The 25647-nt window shown below is 37.6% G+C and overlaps 1 protein-coding gene across 21 annotated transcripts in view; it reads left to right on the top strand.

Moving 5' to 3' along the window:
• Window positions 1-24939, top strand: part of TIAM1 (TIAM Rac1 associated GEF 1) — a 354474-nt gene extending 329535 nt beyond the window's left edge. For 19 of the 21 annotated variants that reach the window (XM_069074990.1, XM_069074987.1, XM_069074981.1 and 16 more), the window contains 6 exons: window positions 3530-3638; window positions 5006-5064; window positions 6552-6654; window positions 15690-15777; window positions 16945-17117; window positions 22507-24939. In XM_069074990.1, the coding sequence (XP_068931091.1) occupies window positions 3530-3638; window positions 5006-5064; window positions 6552-6654; window positions 15690-15777; window positions 16945-17117; window positions 22507-22976 (1002 nt within the window). In that variant the 3' untranslated portion in view covers window positions 22977-24939. Of the gene's footprint in view, window positions 1-3529; window positions 3639-5005; window positions 5065-6551; window positions 6655-15689; window positions 15778-16944; window positions 17118-19650; window positions 20910-22506 lie in introns of those variants that run through there. The other 2 variants (XM_069074993.1, XM_069074994.1) reach the window with 2 other exon arrangements.
• Window positions 24940-25647: the final 708 nt, after the last annotated feature.

Here is a 25647-nt window from a genome sequence, read left to right as displayed (position 1 = left end):
AAAATTGCTGTCAATGTTCATTAAAATAAGCCCTCCCCTGAAAATAAACCCTCTGGTGTTTTTCTGTCCAAAAAAAATAATAAGACAGTGTCTTATTATCGGGGAAACGCGGTACTTACTTCAGCAGCTGGAAATACATACTAAAAAATCACTGAGTTATCTAAATTATTGGAAAATGTGAAGACCCAACTGACAGCCCTAGGTGATAGATTACAAAGCTCTCTCAGGATTGCTGGCTTCCCAGAGAATTTAGAAAAACAAAGTAATATGGACATTGTATTTCAGGAAGGTCTAAAATAAAATTTCCCAGAATTGGTGAAGTCAATAAGCAAATTCTATGTTTAAGGAATCTATAGGTCATCAACTAGGAAGAAATCAAGATTTAGCTGATTACATCATATGGCATTAAACACCAGTGCTACTACAATGGGAAAAGATACAAATTGCAAAAAGAAATTGAGAAATTGAATACCTTGTCATAATACTTAGGCTCATAGTGGACTATTGAGCAAACTATTGATGAACAGGGAAAGATTAAGGAAATTTAAATTCTACATTAATGAAGTTAAGAAGAATAAGTCATGAACCCAGAATTTATCCAATAAAACTAAAGGAAAGATTAATTTTCTTATTTGAAAAGCAAACAGACTTTAATAAGTTTACAAAGAAATGGATGAACTGTATTTAAGAAAGTCTTAAAACAGCAAAAGAATGGTCAGCTACCTTTCAAGTTTCCATTTGGCCCTACACACAGCATAGATGTTGCTGAAAGGGTTTGCACTGTCAGAGCTGCACATGTTATTACCCCTTACCAAGCCCCACAGTCTGCCCTCTGTAGCTTCCCCTGAATGATCCACATGGGCCAAGGGACTTTAGAAGGTGTGTTATGTTTGGGTGGGGCTGAAGGGTCCTGTTGCTAAATTTCCCTGTACAGTTTTACTAGCACCCACATAGGCTGGCTATCAATAGCATTTCTGTGAACCCTGTGTTTAAGGAGCCATGCCCAAAGCTCCTTGCAGAAATGGGTGTCATTGCCCTCCATTCACGTAGCAGAACATAGCAGGAGCAATGAATCAATGCAATCTAGCAAACCCATTTCCTTTAGGAATGACACACCTCACCTTACAGATATATATCAGAGAGCCAACTGTGGTGGAAATTTATAGGGCTAGGGACAAAGGCTCCTCAGGGCAGTCCTTTTCTGGCGGATCTAATTGACTAAGTAAACTGTGACATTTAATCCTGAAATAGTTCGCTAAGCCTGTGGGACTCACTGGATCCATTAAACAATGGGGATCACTAAAATAGGGAACCCAAGGATCCCTACAGGCATGTCTTGACTTAGAAAACCACATATTAATGTTATTTTTTTATTGTACTTTAATTTTTTTTTTAGTTAAATATTTCCCAGTTATACTTTCAGCTCGTTGAGGTCAGACTTAGGAATGCTTGTAGACCTCATGCAGGTTTCAGGCCACACTTTTGACACTCTGCATTAGGCCATGCCTTCAGAAACTATTGTTCTAGTGATTCATCACATTTCCTACAATCTGCCCAAGTCCTTGATGGTGAATACCCACCAATCCCTGCTCCCTCTGAGAAAGAAATCACACTCTTTGTAGGAATAGTAATAAATCTTGTGCTTTTTTTTTAAACTGCTTGGGAAATTTGAGAGTCTTTGAGTCTCCTCACTTCTCTCACTCTCCATGTCTCAGCAGAACTTCTGGGTGGGAGAACACATGGTGGGTACCTGTCTGCAGCCTATTCAGTCCCCACTCCCATTGAGAGAGATGCTTTCACTGGTGCTTCTACCAGCTCCTTTAGCTGTCACCCAGCTTTCACTGTACATATCCTTAAAGCTGAGATCTCTGTCTCTAGTTTCTAATTCTGCTAAACCGGTTTACTTAATTATGATAGTGGAATGGTCAGCAATAGCAAGGGCTCGATGCTTTCTGTATCCTCCTGCAGCTCCTCCAGTACCCACTGAACCAGAACTCTGTCCCATTCATTCAGAGATCCCATGTGTCTACAGAGGCTCTTGCTACCAGATACCTCTGAGTAGTGCCTGCCCACTTCCCGTATTTGTAGTGCCCTTCCTCCAACTCAACCAAAATATGAACTACAAGACCATCTCATCTCTCCCCAAGTGCATGCTATCCCAAATGTTAAGCAGCAGGCTTGACACAAGTACCCTATTTCTTCAGGTTTGATTTGGGGATGAAATGAAGAAAGGATATTTACTTAGCAAGGAAATACAACCAGGATACCATGGCATTTTATCTCCATATGGAAATGAATATGTTTAGCAGGGGGAGGTGTGGTCATTTGTGTGTTCTTCTGATATACAAACTGGAATACTTTTTATGCTCTTAGGTGACCAAGAAGTCAGGGAAGTAGGGGCCAATTACATCCTGGAACAGTTTATTGATTTTTAGGGCAAACTAATCTCCTTGAAGGGAAAAGGGGAAGGAGAAAACTGTGGTACTAGCACAAACACAGGGTAAAGTCAAAAGGACCATTCCTAGTAGTATTGTATGTTTATACTAGAAATGCTAACTTCCTTTGTGACCTTGGGCATGTCACTTAAACCCAACTGCCCTCCAAAAAAGCAAAAAAAAAATAGAAATGCTAACTCCACTGAAATTTTTGCTAAGACCACAAGGTTCCTAGCATATTTGATGGGGTGCAGTTAAATTTAAAATGCTCAAGCTGTTGGTCTCCAAGGGAGGTATTATGTGGTTCTAGATTTTTAAATTCTTGACAAAGTCAACATCTAAAAGAGTTTACTTTGAAAATCTCTGCTTTGGGGATGGCTAAGGTGGCGCAGTGAATAGAGCACCAGCCCTGGAATCAGGAGGACCCGAGTTCAAATCCTGCCTCAGACATTTGACACACTTACTAACAATGTGACTTTGGGCAAGTCACTTAACTCCAATTGCCCTACAAAAAAAGCAAAAAAAAAAAAATCTCTGCTTTGGTCAGAGTGAATTCTGGCTGGGAAATTATATACTGTGGAGTATTTTTCCCACAACACATGAGCAACTAGAATAGCTTTCTGTGGATATCAAGTGAAATGGTCGATCGCCACTGGGATATGTCTCATGTTTTTTACTGGCTCATTCTAGGAATAATATTGGCTTTAAAGTGTCAAGGAGAAAGGGGAGAGAATTGATTGCCTGCCTTTTCCAAAGATGGCTGGCTCAAATATTAGCAGAAATATTTGCTAATGACATTGGAATGGATTAATTGTGATATATTGCTAGGGGCTGTCTCTGCTTAGGAAATGGGCATCTCCATAGGTATTATGGACTGGGGCTTTGTCTGCATGTTCATGTAGTGTGTGTCTGGGTATATGTTGAGTCCAGATTCACACCCTTTTCGGATTCCAATTCTCACCTTCTTAGAAGAGAAAAAAGAATCAAGGTCGAGTATTCTTATAAAGTAAAACTAAAAATTGCTTCCTGAATTTCAAAATGCAGTCTTGAAAATATGAATAATTAAAACTACTCATGGTAAATTGGATCTTCAGGTTGCCGATCTGTCCATGGGGGATTTACTCTTGCATACTACAGTAATCTGGCTGAACCCTCCGGCCTCACTTGGAAAGTGGAAAAGAGAGCCAGAACTGGCAGCATTTGGTAAGTATAAGTAGCAGTATAGAAGAAGGAGAAACATCATACATTTTTCTAGGCAAGAGAACTCGATTCATCAGTTAATGTTTATTGAAATAAAGTTAATTATTTGAGTTGGTCTTTCTACTGTTTCAGTGAAACTCTCCCAAATACAAAATTAAACTTCCCAATTAATTATGTATAGAATGGCAAACTAGATAAAAATGTATTTTACTTAGACCTGAAAAGATCTTAGTAGTATCTCCTGGGACGCTTGATGCCCTAGACTGGCAGGGATAACTAAGAATCCTTGTTACTGAAACCCAGTGTACTCAAAGAATCAGAAGGGAATGAATCTTCAGGTGAAGGCAGTCACAGTGTGTCAAGACATGTTCCCTGCCCTTGAGGGCTTATAATCTGTCTTTTAAAGGTTGTATTTTTATGAACTTAAAACAAAATTATTTGTTATAAGGGTTGTCTTGGGCATGTGAAAGGGTGGGGGGAGTAAGAGACTATACTGGGAAACATAGGTCATGTAAAAATTGTTTAAGATTAAAATTTATTTTAAAAAATAGAAAGTGGTGTTTAAATTTTAGAGCATATATATATATACCTATATGCCATCTATTGATTTACTATGGAGTAAGTTAAAACACTAAGAACAATGTTGTGGGTAAATAAATGTTTGTTTATTAGCACTAGACTTAGAATTAGGAGGTCTGGGTTCAAGTCTTGGCTCATTTCATTCCTTATGGCTTTAGACAAGTCATTTCACTATTCTCTTGGGCTTCAGTTTCCTTATCTGTAAAAATGAGGAGGATGAAAACAAAGCAGACCCAAAATAATTATAAACACAGTAATGATCACCATGTTATGTAGGTAGATAATTTTTAAGTGTCATGAAAACTTGGATCAAAAACAGTGGATGGTATTGTTTAAAGCAAACAGTCTTTCTAAACATCTTAACCATTTTCTGATATTATACACTGAAGGATTTAATTTTGAGCTTGTAAAAAATATATTAAAAGACAATTTGCCATTCTGAAAAATGTTTTAAGTAAAGTTGAGAGGATTGTACTCCCTGATCTCTAAGATTAACTCATATTCAGTTATTCTGGGTACACCTACTTCATTCATGCTTCCTAAATTATATATGTGACAGTTGAAGTTGTAAACGTGAAATAAAAGTATAGTGTCACAATTTAGGTAGATATATTTCTAGAGAGAATTATTTTCCATCCAACTGAACTATACTTAGTATAATCCTGGGAAAGTTTTATCTCAAAGGTGATTATTCCTGAACATAGTAGATGAATGGAAGGTGGAAGTAAGTTACTGAAAGGAAAAAATACTATAAATAATCAAAGAAATAACTGACATTAATTTTTTTCCAGTGTTCAAAATGGCTGTAGTCCTTGTGTATAAAGATGGTTCCAAACAAAAGAAGAAACTTGTAAGATTTGTTTTTGTGATTTCTTTCTATGTACTCTTTAGGCATGCTTGTTTTAGAGTATTATGACTTTTTATATCAGAGAAAAGACCCAAATTTGTTAGTAATAGCTTTTTTGTTGTTGTTGAGGTTTACTGCTGTCAAGCAGACTTCCCCTTAAGATGTAAAAGGAAATAGCTATTGTGAGTCAAGAACCTGGAGGTCGTTAATAGCATCTCTATAAGTCCTCCTTTTCTTTTTTTTCCCTACTTCTTATGTTCTTCTTCCTAAAAAAAAATTTGCTTATCTTTTCCTCTGTTTGCCTGTCAGTAACACTTATTGCATACTCCCATCAACCAGCCCCTACTTCCACATCTGGGGTATTGTGTTGGTTCTCAGTGTCATGATTTAGGAAGAAGGGACATTGATCAACTGAAGATGGTTATCAGGATGGTTAAAGAACTTGAGGGAGTAGAAATATTTTGTCAAGAAAGAATTAGGGTGGGGCGGCCAGGTAGCATAGCGAGTAACAGCACTGGCTTCTGTGTCAGGATGACCTGGGGATCAAATCTGGACTCAGATACTTAGCACCACACCCAGAAACAACTGGCTGTGTAACCTTGAGCAAATTACTTAACCCCGATTGCTTAAAAAAAAAAAAAAAAGAATCAGGGGGTAGGTAACACAATAGCAATCTGCAAGTATTTCAAGGGCAGTCACTTGGCAAAGAGATTAGACGTGTTTTGCTTCACCACAGAGGGCAAAACTAGAATTCCAAAGAGGCAAATTAAGCTTGATGTAATAAACTTGCTGTCAAAAAATGGCAGGGGGGATTGCTTGGCTTTCTCCTCACTGACGTTTGATGAGGAAAGGCTGGATGATCACGTTATCAAGTGAAGTAGAAGAGATACTTGTTTGTCTATTTTTTAGAATTACTATCTTCTGGTGACCCTTCTAGCTATGACATTTTGTGATTCTCTGTGAAACCCCGGTTATACTCCCTTTTTTTTTCATTATTAGTGTGTCCGAGGTTTTAAATTTTTTAAAGAACATATGTATATGGGTTGCTACAGGGGTCACAATTAGAAAATCAGTTTGAGGCATTCTGGTATATGATATAGTTATATAGTCTGGAGATACATGGAGTTAGAAGTAACATGAGTTTGTCTTGCAGCTCCACCTCTTGCTAGCTAGGTGACTCTGCAAGTCAACTTCTCTAAGACTTACCTACCTCAGCAGTAAACTTAGGTTCTTGTCCTCCCTCCATCTTGGGGGGTTGTTGTAACAAAAGTGCTTTGTAAACTTTAATACCCCATAGCTTTTGTGAATTGTTATAATAATTGGTCTACAAGTAATAATCGTAGCATACACTTACATAAAACTTTAAGATTTACAAAGCATTTTTGCTTGTATTGGCTCATTTGATCCTCATAAATACTACAAAATACAACACCCATTTACCATGTGGAACATTTTAGTCTTTACTAAAATAGTTTCCATTCTTCATACAGGTAGGATCTCACAGGCTTTCAGTTTATGAGGAATGGGACCCATTCCGGTTTCGTCACATGATTCCTACTGAAGCTCTTCAGATTCGAGCTTTGACAAGTGCAGGTAAAATACTAATTGTAATTAATATTCTTACTGGGCAGCTAGGTGGTACAGTGGATAGAGTACCAGGTATGAAGTGAGGAAGAGTCATCTTCCTGAGTTCAAATGTGACCTCAGGCATTTATTAGCTATGTGACCCTGGGCAAGTCATTTAACCCTGTTTGCCTCCATTCCTTTTCTGTAGAAAGAGTAGGAGAAGGAAATGGCAAACCACTTTGTATCTTTGCCAAGAAAACCCAAACCGGGGTCATGAAGAGTCATATAGGACTGAAAAAGAACTAATCAACAACAAATTATTATTGGTACAGATTTCTAGCATGTATGCAAATTATTTTTGTTGTTAATGTAACTTGATCTTTGATCCAAGTATTATTTATTCCCTCTTCTCCCTACTACCTGGGACAGAGACTGACTCTGTGGACTGAACCTCCAGAGATTATGACTGTCCACCCTGGAGGAGTTAATAGTTAATAATATTATTCTGGTTTTGTAAAAAAATAAAAACTTATCTGACCCTGTAAATCTCACTGATCACTGTTTCACATCCAATCTAGCCACTCACCACTTGGGAATCTGGCAATCTCTCCTCCCCACACCCACCTCATCCAAGTGCCTGTACACTTCCCCCTTCACAAGGACACTTTTCATCTCTTATTTTTGCTTTGAAAATGATAACCAAGTAAATTTTACCATTGCTACTGGAAAGAACATGGCAATAGACAATGCTAGTGCTGCACTCCCAAAACTCCATTCTTTGGCCACCAAATCCCTAATGTGATGTATCCCCATTAAAATTTAAGTTCTCAAGGAGAGGGATAACTGTTTTGTATTTGCATCCCCAGTGCCTACTACATCTGTGGTTATTTAATAAATGTTCATTTATTCATTGTCTCCATCTGAATATTTGAATCTGTTTTTCTTATTTGTTATTATTTCTGTTGCATTATGTATGATAAAAGTAGTGTTTAAAATTTCTAGTTTTTTTAATTTAGGTTAAGTAAGTTCTAGTGTGTGATCAATGAATGTTCCAAATTTGAGTAAAAAGTTAAATGCTATAATTTTCCTGTTGAGTTTTAGCCATGTAGTTATATTTGTTTGGTTGATTTGTTTGTCTCCAAGATTCCATCCAAATCTCTAACTTTGGTGTTTATCTTTTTGTTTGATGTATTTCATTAGTGGATGCTAAAGTTTCCCAACTTTTTTGTTTTTCAAATAATTTTATAATTACAATTAATTTGTGGCTAACTTTGACTTTTAAAAAAATTGAAAAATTATCTGCATGCCGTAAGATACATCAATATTTAAAATTATGTTCTTTCATTGTCAGTGATGCTTTTAAGGGGGATATCATTTATGTTTAGCTCTCTTGCTTTTTTCTACTTCAAATTCAGCTTTATCCAGCATCATAATCCCTGATTTTCTGTTATTAAGTGAAGTGTTATAACTATTAGTCAAAACTCTCATTTAAAAAATGGGGGTGGGGCGGCCAGGTAGCACAGCGAGTAAGAGTACCGGCTCCACTGTTGGGATGACCTGGGGATAGAATCCCGGGCTCAGACACTTAGCACCCACCCAGAAACACCTGGCCGTGTAACCTTGAGCAAGTTACTTAACCCCATTTGCTTAGGGGTGGCCAGGTGGCTCAGTGAGTAAGAGTACCTACTGGCTCCAGTGTCGGGATGACCTGGATCAAATCCGGGCTCAGATACTCAGCACCACACCCAGAAATAACTGGCCGTGTAACCTTGAGCAAGTTACTTAACCCCGATTGCTTTAAAAAAAAAATGGGGGGAAAAAGTCCATCTTTGGTTATGTTTTTTCCAGGCAATGAATTTATGGGTCTTGCATTTGTATCATCCTATGTGTGCAATTCCTATTGATGGCAGAATCCCAATAAATTTACATTCAAAGTTGTAATTGTGATATTTGATTTTTACCTCTACCATGCTTTGTAGTGGTATTGTAGTGGATTGAGAACTGGCTTCAGTGGCAGGAAAACCAGGTCTGCTTCTGACATTTACTCACCAAGTGGCCATAGAACAAGTCACTGAACTTCTGAGTGCCACAGACTACGAGTCACTGAGACTCTAAATTGCAAAAAATTTGCTGATCTCTGTCAGCAAAGGTATTCCTAGCTAGGACCTCTCTATATCTATGAAGTCATGGGTTTGGTTTAAAAAAAACCAAATACCTCTCATATTACTAATCTTATTGGCAAGGAGCATAGTCTTCCTTATTTTATTGGTATCAAACAATCCCAGACTTCTTTCACGTATACATGTGCACCTGCACAAAAACATATCACTGTACAAAATTCCTATAATTTCTACTCTTACCTCTAGATGTTTTTTTCCAGAAATAGATTTCTGCCTTCATACTCCCTCAAGTCTTAACCTGTCCTTATATAATTGATGTTCATAAATAATTTTTTCTAATTTATTTTCTTATTTGTCTTTCCCTTCCCACTGTATGTGATTAATCAGCCCAATTCTGCTGCTCCTTTATTCTCCTCCTATTAGGCTTATATTAAGGTATTTGTTAATCAGGTCAAAGATACAGTTTGCTTGTTTTACCTGCCACTTTTTCTACCCCTCCTCTTCCCCTAGATCTATAGTTGTACATTCCCTATTTGTTGTTGATCAGTCAAGTTTGACTCTCCCCATTTGGCATTTCTTGACAGATTTGCTAGAGTAGTTTGCTATTTCCTCCTCCAAGTCATTTTACAGATGATGAACTGAGGCAAACAATATTAAGTGACTTGCCCAGGGTCGCACAGTTACTAAACTCCTGAGACTAGATTTGAACTCAGGAAGGAATGTGTTCCTGACTCCAGTCCTGGTGCTCTACCCATTGTGCCACCTACCTCCAAATATCCCTATTTTACAGATGAAGGTACTAAGAGGTTCTGAGAGGTTAAGATGGCATGGCTATAAAAATCATGATTTTTGTCCACAGTCCTGTTATAAAAGGGTCTTGCTCCTGGGAGGATGTAGAATTCCCCTGTTGATCCTTGATTTCTATGACTAGGCCTATAGGGCCATGTTTCCTACTGTAGGTAGATTAAGTCCTTATCTAGGCACCTGGTTTATGTCTAAGGAGAGATCTGTGCGCTAGCCAGAGATATCAGGGAAAATAACCCCTTAAAAATATAGTTAGTTTTTCACAATATAACTACTATGGAAATGATTTGTGTACCTACACATGTACAACCTATATTGAATTGCTTACCTTCCCAGTGGGGGTGGGTGAAGAGGGAAGAAGGGAAAAAAATCTGGAACTCAAAGTTTTAAAAACAAATGTTAAAAAAAAATTTTTGGTTTTTTTTTTACATGCAACTGGGAAATAAAATATACAGGCACTGGGGTATAGAAATCCATCTTGCCCTACTAGAAAGTTAGGGGGGTGACGGGGGAGGATATAAGAGAGAACAGACTGGGGAAGGGGTATTCAATAGGCTTGCTATTTTGGGGTGGGGTAAGGAAAAGACGGGGAGAAAAAATTGTAACTCAAAATCTTGTGGAAAACAAAAAAAAAAAGAAGAAATACCAGCTTCATTGTTCTCTCTCCACTACTATGTTGGAAACTAAAAATAAATAAATAAATCTAAAATGGAAAAGAAAAAGAAAATAACCCTTTAATGGGATAGGATGCTGAGAATAACATGTTGAAACAATGGGAGTTAATTCAGTGGAAAGCTTTTTTATTTTTTGGACTAGGTAAAAGCGACCGTTTTTTGCTTCATTCTTACCTAACCTTAATCACTGAATTTCCACAGTCAAACTGAGACCTGTTAAAAAACCTTAATGATAAAAGGCCAAAGTCCCCCACTGCATCCTGGGCCTTCTCCAATTGTCCTGATCTGTATCTGACCACTGGACCTAGAAGGCTCCAGAGGAGAAAGTGAGGCTGGTGACTTTGCACAGCTCTCCTCACTTAAATCCAATTCACTTGCATGTCATGGCATCACCTCCCTGATGTTCTGGTACTCTTCAAGAACAAAGGGCAAGCAACAACAGCTTAGCTGAGGCCTGGAGTGACTCCAGCCAGAGTTTGACTCAATGAGTCCCTACCTAGAAGATCCATTATCATGAGAAATCCCAGCTTCACACACTTTTTAAATCTTATTATCTTGGGGTTTTTTGGTCACTGTTTTCTTTTGCAACATGACTAATGTGGAAATGTTTTGCTTGACTGCACTTGTATAACCTGTATCAAATTGCTTGCCTTCTCAAGGAGGGAAAGAGAGAATCTGGAACTCAAAATTTTTTTTTAAATGTTAAAAATTTTTTGTTTACTTGTCACTGAGGAAAAAAAAAGAAAAAGAGTATATGAGATTCTGGGACAAAACCAAAAAAAAGAAGAAATACCAGCTTCATTGTTCTCTCTCCACTACCAGTTTACCCTCTGGCTTGCCTGGCAGAACAATGAAAACCTACTGAAATTTCCCCCTTGGTGATTAGCATGTGTCCAGCCCAGCATAACTTTCCCATCCCAGTGGTTCCAATCCTCCCTGTCCACTGTCTGCTCCTCCTCAACCTGATGCCTCCACACAGTGTTTCACTTAAGATTTACTCTTCCACTCTGGTGTCTGGCAGGCCTGCTTTATCAGTGATAAACTTTCTTCCATCTTAAACATTTTCCTTTCTCACTCTTTCCATCTTCTTTCATTCACTGAGATCTGGCTCCCTCCTGATGAACACAGCTTCCTTGGCTACCATTTTACTCATATCCCCCAACTCACTGGTTGGGGTGGAGGAGTTGGAACACTCTTTGCACTCCATTACCAATTCCATGCTCTTCTTCTACTACTATCACTCCAGTAACCTCTTCTCCTTTGAAGTTCATTCAATCCATGATTATTACCCAATCAAGATTCTGGGAGTTTTTGTCTACTAATAACCATGACACTCTCCTTTCCTCAGTGATTTCTTTTTTTTCCTCTCCCCCCACCAATCAATTAATTAATTGATTTTTGGTTTACAGCATTCAGTTCCACAAACTTTTGAGTTCCAAATTTTCTCCCTCTCTCTCCCCTCTCCGCTCCTCAAGACAGTATACAATCTGATATCCTTAGTGATTTCAGTGCCAGGTTCATGGTCTTTATCTCTTACCTAATCATTGCCCTTATAATATAGTGCTTCAACATACATATTTGATATTCAAACATATGTAGTGGTATTCCCCCAAATACACTAACCTCTCAGTTTCTCATGTTTCCTTTGACTCACTCCTCCACACCGCCTCAGTTACAGCTACATACAGAGATAACCATGCCCTTAATCTTGCCATCAACCACAGGTGATTCACTTTCATGTTCATAAATTCTGGCATTGCTTTATCTCATCAGTTTTTTTATTCCATATTTTGTTCTGCCTTGCAATACCTGACTTTATTCTTTGTCCTCACAGTGGTCCAATCTCTTTACTCCCTGCTTCTTTCCCAGCCCATCACCTTTGCACTGTCTACACTCTTAACTTCCATCTTGACCCTTTGGAGAACTCAGCAATATCTTCTTCTCCCTTGTCCTTGCCCTTGCCCTCCTCATCCTATTGCTGGTCTTGCCCTGCCAAACTTCAGCCTTGGGTTATTCCCACTGTCTCCTTCCTTCACTCCTATTTGCAGGATGCTGAATGAAGCTAAAAATTTTTTTGAAGTCCTCATTTGGGACCACTACAAAATGTGTTACATAATCTTAACTGGGACCCCCAAGGCAATCCTTTTATACCTCCCTAATCCATTCACTAACTCATTCACCACAGCAGTAAACCTTTTTCAACCCTCTGCACACTTTCTATAACTTCACCCTTTTCCTACCCTCTCAGATGAGAACTTTATCTCATATTTCCCTGAAAATATTAAAGCCATTGGCCAAGAATCTCACTTTCTCTTAGGTCATTCAGATGCATTCTGCAACTATCTCCTCCACCCCCATCTTCCATGAAGAGGTGACCCTTTTCCTTTCCAAGACAAACCCCTCTAAATACAAAAATCTATCCTGTCTTTTCCCCCACTCCCTGCTGAGTCTCCCTACTTTTATCACTTGTTTTTAATCTTGCCCTCTTTGCTCATTCATTCCCTACTACCTATGAATACATTACCCATCTTTCCCCCATCCTCACAAAAACCCTCATTTTATGCTTCTGTCCCCACTAGCTACTGATAAATCTATATGTCTTCTGCCCTTTGTGGTCAAGCTCCTTGAAAAGGCCATCTATAATAAGTGCTTCCACTTTACTTTCACTTCTTAACTCCTTACAGTCTGGCTTCTGACTTCATAATTCCACTGAAACTGTTCTCTTCAAAGTTAACAGTGATCTCTTAATTGCTAAATCTAGATATTTTGCCTGGTGATCTCATCAGCTCCCAGGATTCAATCATTTCTATGCTGATTATTCTCAAATATATTTATCCAGCCCTAACTTTTCCCTAGTGGGGTCATGAAAAGTCAGACATGACTGAAAGTACTGAACAACAGTCTGACATCTCCAACTGCCTATTGGACATCTTGAATCGGATGTCCCATAGACATCTTAAACTCATCGTGTACAAAACTGAACTCATGTTTCCTTCTAAAATCGTCTTCCTATACCACCATCCTCCCAATCACCCAGGCTCTAATTCTGGGTAATATCCTTAACTCATAACTGTTTATCATCTCCCATATCCAATCTTTTCCCAAGTCCATTGATTCTACCTTTGCAACATCTCTCTTAGCCCCCTCTCTCCTGACACTGGTACCATCTTAGTTCAGGTCTCATCACCTCCCACCTGAACTATTAGGAGCAATAGCCTGTTGATTGTTCTGCCAAGTGTCCCCCCACCCCAGTCCATCTTCCACTCAGTCATCAAATTGGTGATTATCAAATCTGTATCTAAATCCTAAAGCACAGGTTTGACCATGTCACACATATCTACCTTTTCATTCCCCATTCAATAAACTATTACCTCTAGGATCAAATATTAAATTTTCTTTTTAGCATTCCAAGCCCTTGGTAACCTAGTCTTCTTATTTCTTCCTTGCCCCTAAATACCCTGAGATTTCAATAACACTGGCCTCCTTCCTTTTCCTCATACTACATTTCCCACCCCTTTACATTTTCACTAGATATGCCTTCTCCCAGAAATCTCTCCTTCATCCCTGCTTCCTGGTTTCCCTGACTTCCTTCAAGTCCTTCCTTCTATGAGACGGCTTTCCCAGTGCCCCTTAATGCTAATATCTTACTTTCATAGATCATTTACAATAAATCCTGTCTATATCTTGTTTGTACATAATTATTTTGCTTGTTGTCTCCCCCATTAGACTGTAAGTTCCTTGAGAACAGGTTCTATCTTTTTTTTTCTTTGTATTGCCAGTGATTAGGTCAGTGCCTGACATAATCCACAAGTAAGTGCTTATTGACTAACTGATTCACAGCTCCACCAACAATGCCTGTCTTTCCACAACCCCTCCAATATTTACTGTTTCCATCTTTGACCATCTTGCAGTATATGTCATGAAACACTGGTCTTATTTTCATTTCTCTTTATTTGCAATTGTGATTTGTAGCTTTTTTTATTTGGTTGTGAATATTGTGATTCTTCTTTTAAGAGCTATCGGTTCATATCCTTTCATCCCTGTCTACTGGGGAATGACTTGGCTATACATGTAGTACATATAACTGTTAATTGGTTTTTTTCTTGGATGCCAAATTCTTATCAAAGAAAATCAATAAGAAATATTTTTTTACTATGTGATCACTTCCATTCTCATCTTAGGTATACTGATAAAGCTCCTACCTAACAGAAGCACCAGTAAAAAGAAAAATTCCATTCCAGTTAACTACAAAATGCATAAAATATCTGAGCCATAAGTCTACAAATATTTGTGTAAATATAAAATATTTGTGTAAATTCATTTGCATAATAGCCCTTAAAGAAATAAAGAACAACTTAAAGAACTTGAGAAATAAATTCACTGCCCATAGCAAGGTGATTCCAGTGTAACAAAAATGACAATTATTGCCCAGTTGTATTTACAGTTTCAATGCTATGCCATTCAAACTGTTAAAAGAATACTTTATAGTACTTGGTAAAGTAATAACAAAAGTCATTTGGAAAAATAAGAGATCCAGAATATCAAGAGAAATATGAAAAGATGTAGGGATGAAAGGGAAATGGAACTTTCAGACCTCAAACTAACTATATAATAAAGAAGAGTCATCAAAATCATTTGGTTATTGGTTAGAAACAGAGGTAGGTAGGTCAATGGAACAGACTTAGATGAGAGAATAAGAAGGAAAGAAAAACTCAATAACCCAGTGTCTGATAAATCATAAAACAGAACTTCCTTCAGAAAGAACTATTTGATAAAAACTGCCAAGAAAAATTTTTTTAAAACCATAGGGAATACTGGAAAACAGGTTGACAGAAATAAGGCTTTAGACCAATACTTTATGTTATTTTATAATTCTTTATAATTGGAAACGATTTTAACATTAAAGATCATACTATAAAAATTAGAGGAGCTATTTCTTTTATGATTCTAACCGTGTTGATTTTGTTTATGACAAAATGTTTCATTATTATATAGTCAAAATTATCCATCTCATCTCCTGATTATTTCTAACCCTAGTTTGGTCAAGAACTCTTCCTCTGTCCAGTAGCTTTTTACATCCAAGAAGAAGCATTTGTCTTTTAGGATTGAGGGATTCAATTGAACTTAAGGAGATTTACATGTATTTTTATACTTAAGAATGAAAACCGTTTTTGTGAAATCCAGTATTTGTTCATCAATTTGAAATATTTATGTCTAATGGTAGCCATCTAATGCTAGGGTGGTGGAGGGGGAGAAAAAAAAGAAATTCACATGATAACTTTATTATATATTTAAAAGGAATAGCAAGTCGCATATAATATATTTGCAGTTTCATGTTCAATCTTTTTTTCTTATACTATGTTATAGAAATGCTTATTTTATTCCAAAAATTAAAAGCAAAAACATTTTTAAAAGAAATGTACATTAACTCATCCTTGCTTTGTATTCCTCACAATTTACATAGATGCAGAAGCTAACTCAGTCTGCGAGATTGTCCACGTTAAATCAGAATCTGAAGGGAGACCAGAGAGGTCTTTCCACCTCTGTTGCAAGTAAGTGTTGTTACACTAACTGTATGTTCAGAAGAAAGAACTCTTATATGGCTTATATGTACAGAGATTTTTATGTCATTGGTGCCCAATAAATGTTCATTAATAAAAACAATTCCTTAAGCCTACAAAACATACAATTTAAACTCCTGCAGTGTTGTCCAGCCCAGTACATGTTACTAATATTCAATAGACTCTGAGTATAAAAATGGTCAATGCTGTAGCTTTTAAAGAAGTATGTAAATATTATACATATATGTATAAAATAGAATATTTTAATAGAAAGACTGCTACTTTATTTACATCTATAATATGCAATTATGGCAATAAGCAATCCTGCATTTCTCTTGGAAAAACTGCTTTATTCAATTCGTCATTTATGGAATACTCGAGAGGCTGGAGAATTGGGATGAGGGGGAGAGAAGGAACAAAGGAGAGTATTGAATGTAGATACAATGGTCCAAGATGACATTATGAATCCATTCTGGATCCATAGCCTGTACTTGTGAGCCATCCATGTGTCAATAGAAGTATTTTTTTACTGTACCTATTCTATGTGTAGTAAGAAAGAATTTAAAGAATTCAATAAATATAATATCTATTTAAAGATTCAGGGGCTTTAATATTAAATAAAAATTTGCAGAGTAAGTCATTTTTAGAGTAGAAAATAATATTTAAGTGTTGCAAAGAACAGCTTGTGTGTTTACTTTTAATGCTAAACATTTTGTTTAAAAAAAATGTTTATTGTGAGGAAGGTCAAGGATCTTCACTGGGAAAGTCCATTTACCAAAAAATAATTTTGGGGTTGGTCTTCAGACTTGCTAAGATATTATAGTTCAAATTGGAGGAAGCGTTTGAGGATTGTGAATTCTGTAGTATTTATAAAGAGCAGAGATTGATTATATTTTGCCATACAAAATCTGTCTGCTTTTAAACTACCAGGCATAGATTAATATGTCCCGATAGTTATATAGAAGAATATCAAGTAGTGTGGAGAAAGGAATAAATGTTTACTAATTTCTTAGTACAGCATTAGAATTGTAGTTTTTAAGTCTCTTCTGGATTTGTTAACCATTAGACAAGATATTATTTTGACATTTGACTAGATTTATATTAAATACCTCTGTCTTTTAACTTATCTGAATCTTTTTCCTTTCTTTTTCTTTTTAGCTCCCCCGAAAGTAGAAAAGATTTTCTGAAGGCTGTGCATTCAGTCTTACGTGATAAACACAGAAGACAGCTCCTCAAAACAGAAAGTCTGCCCTCAAACCAGCAATATGTCCCTTTTGGAGGAAAAAGACTGTACCCCCTTAAAGGTGCAAGGCCAGCTATGAGCAGGGCAGGTACTGTAGGGATACAGATTTTAAAGATCCATGTCATCCCTGATCTATTATAGGACCCAACTTACTGAGCAAGACTAAGGTGTTGCCTTGTGTGGGGTTAAGGCTGGTGCTTTGGCTTTTCCTGGGTGTGATGTCCCCTACCTCTCTTACATTTCTTTTATCATCTATTTATACCTTTTCTCTTCTGCTTCAGGTTTCCCCTTTGCTGCCCTCTTACTTTTGACTTGAAAGCTCTGCCATACCCCTTATCCCTAAGCCAGTGACAATAGCGTCCTTTTTGCAAAGTTGGCTTGATTACACCATAAGAACGAAGATAGCTGCTTTGCATGCTGGTTGGCTTTGTTTACAGAGAGTAATGTGTGTGCTTTTCACCAACTTTCCAGCAAGCTGTTCTGTAAACATGGTAGAACAGTGACTAAGCAACTCATTCTCAATAATTATTGTTTCTGATCTTGGGGTCAGTTAAAATATCGGGAGAGTTTGCTTTTCTTTCTTCCTTTCTTCCTTCCTTCCTTCCTTCCTTTCTTCCTTCCTTCCTTCCTCCTTTCCTTTCCTTTCCTTTCCTTTCCTTTCCTTTCCTTTCCTTTCCTTTCCTTTCCTTTCCTTTCCTTTCCTTTCCTTTCCTTTCCTTTCCTTTCCTTTCTTCCTTTCCTTTCTTCCTTTCTTCCTTTCCTTCCTTGCCCTCATGCCTGAGATGACTTCTTTTAATTCAATGCTTTGATGGAGCTATGATCTCATTAAAGTGGAGGCTCCCTTCACTGTCACAAATTATAAACTTTCTCAAAGTGGTGATTCTTGTCCTCACATGAATCCTCCATGGAAAATCCTACCAGTGCTGGGGACCTTTCTTTGCAGCATCAGAGACTACTAGCGGAGAACATAGAGCCTCCATCAGGCATCCCTGGATCCAACCCCATGCTTGGCCCCCCTCCCTCTGAGACTGCTCATCACTTTGAGGATGTCCCTTACACTAGTTTCTCCTGCACTGTTGCTAGGGTATTGTAGCCAGTGCAGACCAAAAGTATGCCTCTCCTTTGCCTCTGAAATCACTGTCAACTTTGACATTCCAATAGCTTTAGTGTTCATGACTCAGATTCAAAAAGCATCTTGAGAGGTTTTTATTTATTTATTATTTTGCTCCGGGCTTGTGATTTCATTAGTATGGAGGATTCCCCATGTGGAAATCCCCTCCAATGATACAGATTGGCAACTCTTCTATAACTTACAGTCTTCTAGAATTGCTTAGACACTGAGAAATTAAGTGCCTTCCAAATGGTCACATAGGATATTTTAGAGGTAGAACTCAAATTCAATTCTTCCTGATTTCTAGATTTCACTCTATTTTGCTGCCTCTGGAAGAATATTGTTTTTAAAAATATATGTACCTAAAAGTTTTGTTTCAGGAAGTGGCTTGGAGCCATTAAAAACACTGCATGATTTCCCAAAGGCAATACATATAATCTACTATTTTCCTATTTAATTGTTAATTAAGGTTCCCCTTCATTATCTAGGGGCATATAAGGGGGTACAGTGCGTAGAGTGCTGGACCTGGAGTCAGGAAGACCTGAGTTCAAATTTGACCTCAGATACTTATCAGCAATGTGACCCTTAAGTGACAAGTCACTTAACCCTATTTGCCTCAGTTTCCTCATCTGTAAAATGAGCTGGAGAAGGAAATGGCAAATCACTCCAGTATCTTTGCCAAAAAAACCCCAAAGACTTAGACATGACTTATAAGAACGGAACAACAACAACAAAGTTGATTATATCTGCAATACATGTCCAAGATACTTGTACTGAGAGATTTGGTCTTTGGGCTCTCTGTCTAAACAAATTATCATAGTCTGGACAATTGGTTCCCTTTATCTATTTAATTTTTGGCACTTTGTGATTAAGCCAAACTGTTTCTGAGTCATTATGGTAGTTAGACCAAACTCATTTTGGATTATTAAGGGTTTTGCTCAGGAGGTTCTATAATGTTCTAAGACTTGATATAATCAAAACAATATTGGCAAGCAGGAGCATCTGGGGACCTCTCCATCTTTGAGAAAACCCTTTTCTGTATGAAGTCTATGCTGACCATCACCCATCTCCACTGCAGTGGCAAACATAAAATTACCTCTCTTTACTTGAAGCTTCATTTGATTTTTAATAATCAGAAAGTCATTGAAGAAGTCATCTCTGCTCTGTCTTTTGGTGAAATCTTATATCATTTTAATATATCCATGGAATAGACTTTCTGAAGGAGTTTTTTAATTTGAGAAAGGTTTGTCCTGACATAGAAAAGGGGAAAAGTGGATTTGTTCCCAAGGTATAAATTTAAGATTCATTCACCCTCCCCAAGAAGTTGAGAGGGCTGTAGTACTAGAACAGTTATCCTTTTGGGGAGCACAGCTGTGATATATTTCCAGAAAAAGGCCGAATTTTTCATTAATCATGTCCAGATAGTTTCATTTCCTCCTCCTCTGGAGGCAACGTGAGATTGTCCTACACTGTGTGACTTTTCCTCCATCATCTTCCTCCTTTTCTTCAGCTATGTCTAAGAGGCACAGTGTCCTGTGACTGGGTGAAGACCCTCAAAGAGAAAGCTTAGGTAATGCTGAGAAGTAATTCTCTGTTTTTTAAGTTATAAAAATAATTTTTCCATTAGATAGGCTTCAGTGAATGAATAAGTATTTGTTAAATGCCTGCTACCATATGTGCCCTGCTCTGCACTTATGTCTGTAAGGAATCTTGCCAGTCCTAATATACTGTCCATTTTTATGTTGTCCCATGGGACCCTTATTTTGGCAATGCTCACTTCTCCTTTTCTTCGTCTTCTTGTAAAAAGATTGTAACTTGGAAATTTCTCAGCTGTCCCTTCTCTACCCAGGAATATTTGATAAAGATGAATTCAGCCATTTATATTCAGCCCCTTTTCATATTTTGCATATTCATATTTCAGTGAACTCAAGTTCATTGAAAGTAAGCATTTTCGATCTTTAGGGAACTCATTAGCAGCTTCTTGTTAAGCCATTTTAAAGACCCCAAATTTTGCATCTTGGTGAACATCCAGAGATACCTTTACCACCTCCTGTTGGATAGGGCAGATGAATAGTTCACTGACTCATTGTTAAAAAAGCTATTTATCTTTCTCCTTTTGGGAGCACTTATCTCTAATCAGACACATGAGCACATGATGATAATTGGCAAAGTCAGTGCAACACTAAACCCTCTTTCCTAACATTAGAAAAAGAAAAATTTATATCAAAGAAGGTCTGAAAAAGTGGGGGACACTCACCCAAGATGACCAAGTTCCTAAGTGGAAGTGTTAGCAGGTAAAAGCTCATGCTTCATTTTGTGCTGTCATTAAATGAAGATAATTTCTCTCTCTGATTCCACTCTGTCTAAAGATGAAAGCAGAATACTTTGACTCATCACCAAGAAAGTCTAAAAGTATTCTACTCCCTTTATTTAATTGACTTCAGTCAGAACAATAACTAAGGTGGGGCAGCTAGAGTGTTGTTCCAGGGTGCTAAAATTCCTTAGAGGCATTGGCAGCACTTTCAATCTTTAACAACATGGAAACAGCTGAGTTTAGTATGTTGTTTGGAAGAATAAAGTAGGAGGCAGCTTACTTACTTCTTACCTCACTTCCCCCAAGGTGACTGTACCCCTAATGAACTTCTTTGTACCTTTCTTTTCCATTTCATTTCTTCCTGTATCAGAACATATTTGTCTATATTTTAAGGTAGAAGATACCATATTTATACCCTCACCTTTGGCATGAGAAAGTGGACAGAGGCCTAATTAGCCTAAGATCACATTTGGCCAAAGGGAAAAATCAATATCCAAGTGTTGTGTGCCCTAAACCTGTGTTAACCCATTGAGCCTTTGAATGATATTGCCAGGTATCATGATATAATCTGGAAATGGTTAAAAGTAGTCTCAGTGATAGAGCTACTTGAACTATGATAATATATGTCAGTCAAGGAAGTTCCTTGTAGGATTTAACTTTAGGCTCTGTTGGAACTCCTGTATCATAACACTTCATCTTCTTGTGTTTAATGTGACAATTTTATTACTAGAAGAGAAGGAAAAACAGCTATATTGTCTTGTGAATAGCACTTTGTATGTATATGAGTCAATAATTCCTAGAATTTCCCCTTTTCTTATTTAGTAATATTATAGCACTTTGTTTATGAAGTGCTTTGCAATCATTTATTATTTATTTCTTACGATGACCCAGTTGTTGTTAACTAGTCCACCTTATAGAAGAAGGTAAAAAGGTTCAAGGCCACATGATACCTGCAGGAGTTGTCTTAAGGTATAATCAATATTCAGGTTTCCTAAATTCCAAACTTAAGTTTAATTCTTTGAGCATGTAATCAAATTTTTTCAAAAGAAGATACTGTGGTTGGGAAGATGAATTTTTTTTTATCAATCTTAGTTTGTTTCCCCCTTCCCTTCCCCTCCCCATCCCCCCCAAATCTTTGATGATCTCCAAAAGATATTCTGGGCAGGGCATAGTGGTACACGCCCATGATCTCTGCTGCCAGGGAAGCTGAAGTTGTCCTTGAGCTCAGAATTCTGAGCTAAAGGAAACTAAGCCATTTGGGTGTCTTCACCAAGTGTGGCACCAATATGGCTGGCACCAATATGGCTAGCCCCTAGGCTGCCTAAGGACCAATGAGCCAACCCAGGTTGGAAACAGAGCAGGCCAGAGTTCCTGTGCAAATCAGTAGTGGGATCAAGCCTATGAGTGGACTTTGTACTGTCAGCCTAGACAGATTGGAAGAACCAATCTGGATGGATGGATAAAGAAATAACAGAAATTCTGAACTCTTGGCCCAGCTGAGAATCTTAAAGAGGCAAATTGATGGTTTTGCTCCTTTGGTACTAAAAAAAGTTCTAGATCAAAAGAGTTTTTCAGGCCATGGCCACTGCCTTAAGGTCTTTCTTGATTCATGATGAAAGCATTAAGATATTACCTATTTTACTGTTAAAAGGCAGGATAGAGATGGGGGGGGGGGGCGCTTTGACTTTTCTCCTTATGCATGAAGGCATAACCAATCAGAAACACAAGGTCATACTTAACTTCTTGTTAAGAGAAATAGCAGCAAGCACCACTGTCTTACATCTGACATCTAGATTGACAGATTCAAGTAAAAGATGATTCTCTTTAAGGGAATTAAGTCTCTTTCTCTCCACCCTTCTACCCATTGCCTTGGTCTCCCTTTAAATACTACCTTTAACTACTTTAAATCCTCTCATGGGGACCAAGGTAAATTTGGATTCAGTGCACCTAATGATTACGTTTTTAGGGGAACATAATCTATATTCTCTGGAATTTTATTTCATGTAAAATATACGGGGGTTTTATTTTTATATTTGTTTTGTGTGTGTGCAGTGTCAGCCCCAAGTAAATCTCTTGGGAGAAGGAGGAGGCGTCTGGCCCGAAACAGGTTTACCATTGATTCCGATGCTGTCTCCACAAGCAGCCCTAAGACAGAGCCCCAGCAACCCTCCAGTGGCAGGGACACTGACCGCTGGGTAGAGGAACAGTTTGACCTTGCTCAGTATGAGGAGCAAGATGACATCAAGGAGACGGACATCCTTAGTGACGATGATGAATACTGTAAATCCGTGAAAGGGTCCCCAGTGGACAGAGACCTTCAGGAGCAGCTACAAGCTGCATCTCTCAGTCAGCAGGAAAGAGGCCAACAAGCTATGGATAGTCATGCCTCGAGGATGACCCAGCTCAAGAAGCAAGCAGCCTTGTCTGGCATCAATGGCGGTCTGGAGAGCACTAGTGAGGAGGTCATTTGGGTTAGGCGTGAAGACTTTGTCCCCACCAGGAAACTGAACACCGAAATCTAAATGTCACTTTCCCTTTAGGTAGTATTTGTAGGTTCCCCCCACACACACCTTCCTACATACTGAGAAGACTTTTATCCTTTAGATTGCGCACTTGCACACAGGGTTTTGGCAGTTGACTTGTTCCAAAACCATGTAGCCACATCACTTCGTAAGTTTTAACAGAAACAGAATAGTTTAGAATTTGAAAAAGAATAAGCTGGAGTCTTGTATTATGTACATTACCAAGGGCTTTTATTTATTCTCAAATAATCAGGGGCTGAGAAATGAAAATATATATGTATATATTTTTTAAAAGCGCATTATATAGCACTGGAAAATAGGTTACTGAAGGCATTTAAGTAATTGTGGCAGAAGAGCTTCAGTGGTAGCACAGAGAGCAAAGGGTTTTGGGTTTTGTTTTTGGTTTTTTTTTTTATCTGTGAGATTCATCTCCTTGATAGGAAACTGCCTTGAAAAATATCTCTGTACAATTTTCAGTGTTCTTACTCCTTTCTTTCTTAGATGTCAGAGAATATTTGTATTTTAGAAATGTGTAAGGAAGGCTTGGGAATTTATGTTTTGATGAGCCTTCCCCCCCCTCTTTTTTTTTGGTCTGTGACTGGTCTTTTTTAATGTCAATGCTGGAAGCTCTAGTTTTGCATAGAATCATAAAGATGCCAAACTCTTTAAAAAAGAGATCCAAATTTATCACTTGAAACAAAACACTATTTTTTTTAAATGTTACCTGATGTGCAAGGTACAGATAGTTGAGATTTTTACAGTGTTAATGTAACTCCAGGTCTATAAAATGAAGAGTTAGGCATAGTGACTTTATATTTATACATGAAAGGTCAACTGGAACTCTTTCTTGGGAATAATGGTTTTTCCAAGAAGCAGATTTTATGTTTGAATATATATTTGAGATGGAAATTTATTTGAATTAGCAATTAGCAATGAGTCTATATGTTTCTGGTGAGTATAGCCAAGATGGGGGTGGAGGGGAGAACTTGACCAACAAATTGATGATTTCCACAAAAAGCTAATATGGCATACATTGATTTTTCCATAACTTTATCCATAGATGCTCTCTTCCATGATAGACTATCACCAAACCTCTAGAAACCAAAAACCTCTTCACAAGTCTCTAGCGTTTAACAATTTCTTCATGCCAACAAAGCAGGGTAGATATATCAAAATCTAATGTTTTAAGTACATCCAAACAGGAAGAAGAAAAACAAGTTATGGCACTTTTAATTCAAAACAAAGCAAAAAAGTGGCGGGAGGGTTATAGCTCCTCCATCCCACACCATCCCATTCCACAAATGTTCACTTCCAAAGAAGGGCTCAAATATGAAAACATTCTTTTGGGGATAAATATCTATTTGGTGTTTGACACATCAGTAGGTACTTAAGAACCTGAATTTTATAGTAGCTTTAGGGATTATATTTTATACAAAATCATTTATAACTTTATATTTTAACATAATAGAAAATGTTCCAAAACAGTAATACTTCTATGTCCCTTCTAGTCTTACCTGCTTTCCTACCTTATATCCTCCCTACCTCCACTCTCACTCTCCCTTTTGGGTTTCCAGGGGCTTGAGCTTAATATTTTGAAAGTCATATTCTATTAAACTTTTGCTATACTCTCTGGTTTTCTTAAAAATTTAGAATGGTTTCTATACCCTTTGTATCACTTCATTGTTCCATATTATCTCTGGTTCAGTTTAAATTAATTAGAGAGGTAGAGATTTATTAATAGCCCTTATATACTGTACCCAGTGAAATATGGCCTGTTTTAAAATACTGCAAAATCTGGTGCTTGGAGAGGGTTTCATTGTCTCTGTACATATTGTCTTGACATGTCTATGTCAAAGGTTCTTATATATTTCTTTTATAAGCTGAAAGAAGGTCTATTTTTATGTTTTTAGGTCTATGAATGGAATGTTGTAAATGCCTGTCAAAAATAAAATATTGAAAAATATGTGGACAGTTGTGTTTCTGCTTGATTGGAAAGCTAGTAGAGGGAAGAACATGTAGAATCCTCAAGTCTTAGTATTAGAAGGGAACTCAGAAGGATACCAGTGTTTAAGTCCTGCCTGAGATATTTACTAATAATGTGAACCTGGGTGATGTCCCTTATCCTCTCTTAGCCTCAGTTTTCTCATCTGTCAAATAAGGGGCAAGTAGGAGAGAGAGAATGGAAGAAGCATTTATTAAGTACCTGATACATCCCTGGCATACATATCATGTATGGAACTATATGCTACATACAGTGCTACATGGTACTGTGCTAATTGCTTTACAAATAATCTCATCATGAGGATGATAATAGCTCCTGCCTCACAGGATTGTGAGGATGAAAGGAGATAATACATGGAAAGTGCTTTGCAAACCTTTAAGCAATATATAAGCATTAGCTAATACTACCACAAGCTAGTCCAACTGCTAACCAAGTCTCAGCGTCACCATGGAATTATTCTCCAGTCTCTTTAAAGATCTTCTGTGATAAAGAATTCAGCTCTCTCTTACTTACATTTTGTTATTCTAAGGATGACCTGAAAGAGTTAAAGCTTAGAAGCAGTGAAAATTCTTAGGGAATTTTCTCTAAATCCTGAGCTTCACACATAGAGCTTCTCATTTCCAGGGCTCAGGCTTCATACACCAGTCTATAACCTCTGGGACCCAAGAG

This window comes from Petaurus breviceps, unplaced genomic scaffold (assembly GCF_028583685.1).
Source record: "Petaurus breviceps papuanus isolate PSGF00001 unplaced genomic scaffold, PetGlider_PUasm1.0 90897, whole genome shotgun sequence".
Classification (NCBI taxonomy): domain Eukaryota; kingdom Metazoa; phylum Chordata; class Mammalia; order Diprotodontia; family Petauridae; genus Petaurus; species Petaurus breviceps.
This window is presented reverse-complemented; position numbering and strand designations above follow the sequence as displayed.